Source organism: Chenopodium quinoa, unplaced genomic scaffold (genome assembly GCF_001683475.1).
Source record: "Chenopodium quinoa cultivar QQ74 unplaced genomic scaffold, ASM168347v1, whole genome shotgun sequence".
Lineage (NCBI taxonomy): Eukaryota > Viridiplantae > Streptophyta > Magnoliopsida > Caryophyllales > Amaranthaceae > Chenopodium > Chenopodium quinoa.
Genome location: NW_018742415.1, coordinates 214,066 through 219,089, shown reverse-complemented (window position 1 = coordinate 219,089; position 5,024 = coordinate 214,066). Strand labels below are relative to the sequence as shown.

General features: G+C 33.4%; 1 protein-coding gene across 2 annotated transcripts; it reads right to left on the bottom strand.

The window, feature by feature from the left end:
- Positions 1-259: 259 nt before the first annotated feature.
- LOC110706808 lies at positions 260-4,034 on the bottom strand. Of its 2 annotated transcripts, none has more exons than XM_021884762.1 (2): positions 3,554-4,034; positions 260-1,495 (listed from the first exon to the last, which is right to left on the bottom strand). In XM_021884762.1, exon 2 carries the CDS (start codon positions 932-934, stop codon positions 506-508), a length of 429 nt encoding a protein of 142 aa, XP_021740454.1. In that variant the 5' UTR covers positions 935-1,495; positions 3,554-4,034; the 3' UTR covers positions 260-505. Both variants share the same exon structure in this region, with proteins under 2 accessions (XP_021740454.1, XP_021740461.1).
- Between the last annotated feature and the right edge of the window lie 990 nt (positions 4,035-5,024).

Below are 5,024 nucleotides of genomic sequence, written 5' to 3'. Positions count from 1 at the left end.
GAAAGATAGCATATGATATATAAGGTGAAAATGCTAGCACACACAATCTACAACAGTATAATAGGTTAGAAGGATGAAAGACAATACCCATAGTTGGAGAGCACTAATAAAATTAAGGAGAAAGTTAACTCCTGCCATATGGAATCAGTAACCACATAAGCATATAATGAATTGCCAAATTCCATTGTTGATACTACAAATAATAAAGCTAACAACATATAAATGAAAGTAGCTACTATAATGATGAAATTGGATGAATAATTATAAACTAATAAATTTCATTGCTCATAAAAAGGCAACATCATAAGAAGCAGTTACATAGATAAAGCCTAAAATAAAGAAAAATACATGGCAACAGGGTTTACAATACAGCAAGCACATCATCACAAATTCTACTGAGCATTATAGCTCTTAGGTTTACAAAAGGACAGTATTAAATATGCTAGCCTTCTACACAGACTATAAAATTTAACCCCCTCCCCATGTCTATGGAATTGCCTTATAACTATGTGGCTTTGGCACGCTTAAACACAACCTCCAAATCAGATGGAACCTTAACAAAGTTAATTGCAGCTGGCTGATTAGCAACACCTGCCCTCTTGAAAGTAGGACGAGCTCTACGCTTACGAGGAGTATTAGGTGGAAGGCTTGCACTTGGGATTTTGTTACACAGGGATCTAGGTGTGCTGCAATCACGATCGTCTAAGAAAGGTGCCAAGTGAAGTGTTCCCTGCACACCAAGAACACGTTCTTGAGCAGACATGTAGCTCTCCCGTGCTAAAGAACACTTAATCCCAGCATATTTTTGTTGCCCATAGTTAAGGTAAATTATATCTAGCTTGTATTTGCACTGAAGGAAAGTCACAGCTTTCATAGCCGCATTTTGCTTAGTAGCTGCATCACCAATGCATACATCACTGATTATACATTCCATGTTAACAGTGTCTCCAGGACAATACACCGTTAGCTAGGCCACATATCCCTGCAAAGCAAGCTCAGAGGACTCAATAGTTGAGACTCGCGCACGCGTCTGTACAATTAGCACATGCAGCACATCCAAGTAGTTAATAAAGACATCCTTAGCACCTGCCTTCTCAGGGAAAGCACTAAGCCAGTTAACAGGTGGTTTATGCAGCACCCGTTATTTAGACTCCGAAGCATCATGTTTCAGCTGGAACAACAACTCACAGCGCTTATACATCCAAATCTTAGTGCTTGTCCAGTCATGAATACAAAGATCAAACTCTGCCCTCAAGTGCCGAACAGCATCCTCTGCTGCCTTTTCAGAGGAAGCCTGCAACTTCTCACCCTTACCACCATCAAAAGTATAGGTGTGTGAAAAACCAAGGTCTGTTGTTTCCACATGTAACTTCACATGATTCTTAGTAATGTCTACTAATTCATAGACAGGTGGTGGAAACTGCAGGTGATCCAAAACCTGCTTTAACAAGCTACAGTAGGAAATCGAAATTTTGCGAGGCTCTAGCTCCATGACCTGTGTGCATGGCGAAGCGATGAAACAATTAACTTCCCTCCTATCCACTAATTCTAGAAAATAACCCACCTAAATCAGAAATTCTAAAAACATTGTAAACAATTCAATCCTAAACCAACACAAGCAAAGCCCTCCCAAAATAAAGCAAATAAAATATCATACACATACACTAAAAATACAAGGACAATATTCTAGATTCATCACACACTAAAGAACCTAAACAATAAAACACACCCCCACCCTCTCCCCCAAAAAAAGTAAAAAGAACACACTTTAACAGGCATTAATTTTAAGTCAAACAAAATTTAGCATCATACATCCACATTATTGCCTTAAGCTAAACAAAACAAAATAGTAAATCCTAACATGTATCATATACTAAGAACACAAAATGATCTAAATAAAGCAACAATAAGATTATAAAGCTACATTAACAACACAATCTAAACAAATCACAATAGTAAATTCCAATAAGTGTCATATACCAAAAACATAATTAGATATATAAACAATAACAGAACAAAGCAAATACCAAAAAAAAAAAAACATAAAAACCATACCAATAATTCTGAGCAAAAGATGGCAAACAGGACCCCAACAATAGCCAGAAAATGTTAAACAAAACCTCAACACCAGCATGCACAAATAATAACATTGCAATCAGTATTCTAACCAATGGTAAAAAATAATTATTCATCAGCCAAAGTTATCTATACAGAAATCTGTAAGCTCTACAGCAGCCTCATCAAAACATATATAAAATGGAAAAAATGCTAACAAAAATCAGTGTGCAAATCCAAAGATCATTAAAACCACAAAGTCAAGATGTATTTTGTTTAATTAGAAATCCAAGTAAATCCAACAAAGGGTCAATTAGTGCAAATGTAACAAGGAAAAATAAAGTAATCATATAAGAACATGAAATTACCACCAAGATTTCTTAGTTCGAAAACAAATATAAAATGGAAAAAATGCTAACAAATTCAGTGTGCAAGTGTAAGATCATTAAAGTAACTATAGCATTATTGTCAATGGCAAGCAAGTCAAGATGTATTTTGTTTAATTAGCAATCCAAGTAAGTCCAACAAAAGTCAATTAGCACAAATGTAAAGTTCCAATTGATCAACAATTGCATTAAGCTAGAACAAGGAAAATTAAAGTAACTATATAAGAGCATGAAATCCTCACCAAAAGTTCTTAGTTCTACCCTTTTTCCCCCCTCACTTGATCAAAAGGAATAGAGTGAATGATTTCAATTTAAGAAGAATATATAACTAGAAGGCAATGTCTGTTTCAAAGATTTCTAAATAGGTAATATCACACTGCCTGAAAACATGATAGGACCATCAATATGATAACATAACACTAATAAAGCAATAGTCAAAACAAGCCTCGAGAACACCACTTTATTTGTTAGCATTTTAAACACCTCCCTATAATAATCAGATAATTTTATTTGTTAGCTTAGAAAATATGTATTATGATGAGATAAATTATAATTTAAATCCCCAATATAAAGAATAAGTTACATAATGAGAATATAAAAATCTTTAAAATTAATTATTGTTGGCTTCTTATTGTTTATATTATAATTTAAACCCCAAATTAAGATATATTTTAATGTAAATTCCCAATTAACAGTAAATTATAATGTATCGTAATTTAAATCCCCAATCTACCAGTAAAAAAGTAGCAATTTCATTCACCTCCATTATTTTTTGATTTCAATCTAGACTTAAGTGATCGATTATATAATGTAACTTATCCTTCATTTATAGAATTGGGGATTTAATTATAATGTATCCCATTGTAAAACATTTTTTCTAAGCTAATTTTTCTTACTGTTAATTGAAATAATTGATAATAGTTGATGATTGATAGGTTCGATTAACTGAGCTTACAATGTCAATCTTGCCAATATGAGCTAAATTGCTAATTTTTTCTAATAGCATTAATCTATTAAATTAATTGTTTATTTACAATGGGAAGATCTAGCTTACTATATTAGTGTATAAAATGAAAACATACAGTAGCATATCCATGCCCCTTAAGACATACCTTTTCATGATAATCTGGAAGGTGTTTTGACATTTTGTAGCCATTGATGATATGTTGTGGTGTTGCTTTTTCAAAAGCAGGACATCAAGAAGCAATTCTTGGCAACGCATCGAATTAGCTGCCGGCAAAACAAAACGAAAGATTATATACAATGATATGTCAGCATCAGCATACAAAGAGAAGGAAAAGATGGAAAGGAAAAAAAATTGGCGATTAATCCAAAGATGAAAGTGTAGCCTCCATAAACACGAAAGAAGAAATGATGAAGCAGGCAGCTGATGAAGCAGACAGGAGCAATTTCGTCAAAAAAAAAAGAAAAAAAAAAAGGAAGAAAGAAGCACACATGGCCTTCACAACGCTCGCCACCTCATCATAGTAGTTAGAGTTGCCACCTCATAATAGCAGAAACAGGATAAGAAAAAAAATTACACTTGCCACCTCATAATAGCAGCAACAGAAAAAGGAAAAGAAAAAAAAAGGAAAAAAGTCCATGCATATGAATTTCACATGGTCTCACACATGTGATTCACATGCACGAACACTGTTCATAAGGTGCATGAGTGAAACTTTTTAAGGGGTGAGGATAAAAACTTTCCTATTTTTTTAATCCAATTTCTATTCGAATTTAAAGATGTTCAAAGACAGTCAATTATAATTTTCGAACCCCATAATATTTATCCAAATTTTATATGGTTGGATAGATCTTGAAATTATCTTTCCAATGATATATTATAATATTAAATCTGAGCTATAACGAAAAAGATATGAATGAGATATGAAACTCTATCCAAAACTAACATCCTTCCACTATTTCGGCCATATATTTTTATCTACAAAAGATTTTAATCTTATTCTAATTGGGTTGGAAAGTAGACTTAAAGAGGTTTTCAACGACATATTATATGCCTTATTTGGATTTCTGGATCAAAAGATACGATAAAAACAAAATACGTAAAATCTATCTTGCAGCGCCGGAGAACAGGCCTGTCGCGCGGCGGCAGGGGCAGTTGCGGCGAAAACATCGATTTTTATTTCTCTTTGAACTCCAATTCTTTTTTCATCATATTCCGGACGATTTTCGTTATAAATAGCTTCCTTGAACCTCCGTTTTTAATCATCAACTCCCATCAAGAATTTCTTGATTCTATCTCTCTTTCTAAACTAGGCTTTTACAAACAAAATTCCTCATACATTAGCACTAGACACACCTAGCCAAGTTCGAAGTTGCCTTCGCCCTAGACATGAAAGGTTTGATTTATGAGGGTTTGGTCCCAAATCTAGTTTAAACTTTCTTAATTCTTTCTTTCAATTATTTAAGTTAATTATTTGGTTTTATATTTTCCTTGAAGTTACTTACGTGTTTATTTTGTTATTAGAAAGAGATACGAGGCACCCAAGTAAGTGCTTTAATTTTCTAATTGATATTATGATATAGTATCATGTTTAGGTTATTATTTTGATTCCTAGTATC

Excerpts from the sequence above, each read along its gene's own strand:
- LOC110706808 (XM_021884762.1), bottom strand. The coding sequence starts at position 934 with ATGGAATGTATAATCAGTGATGTATGCATTGGTGATGCAGCTACTAAG.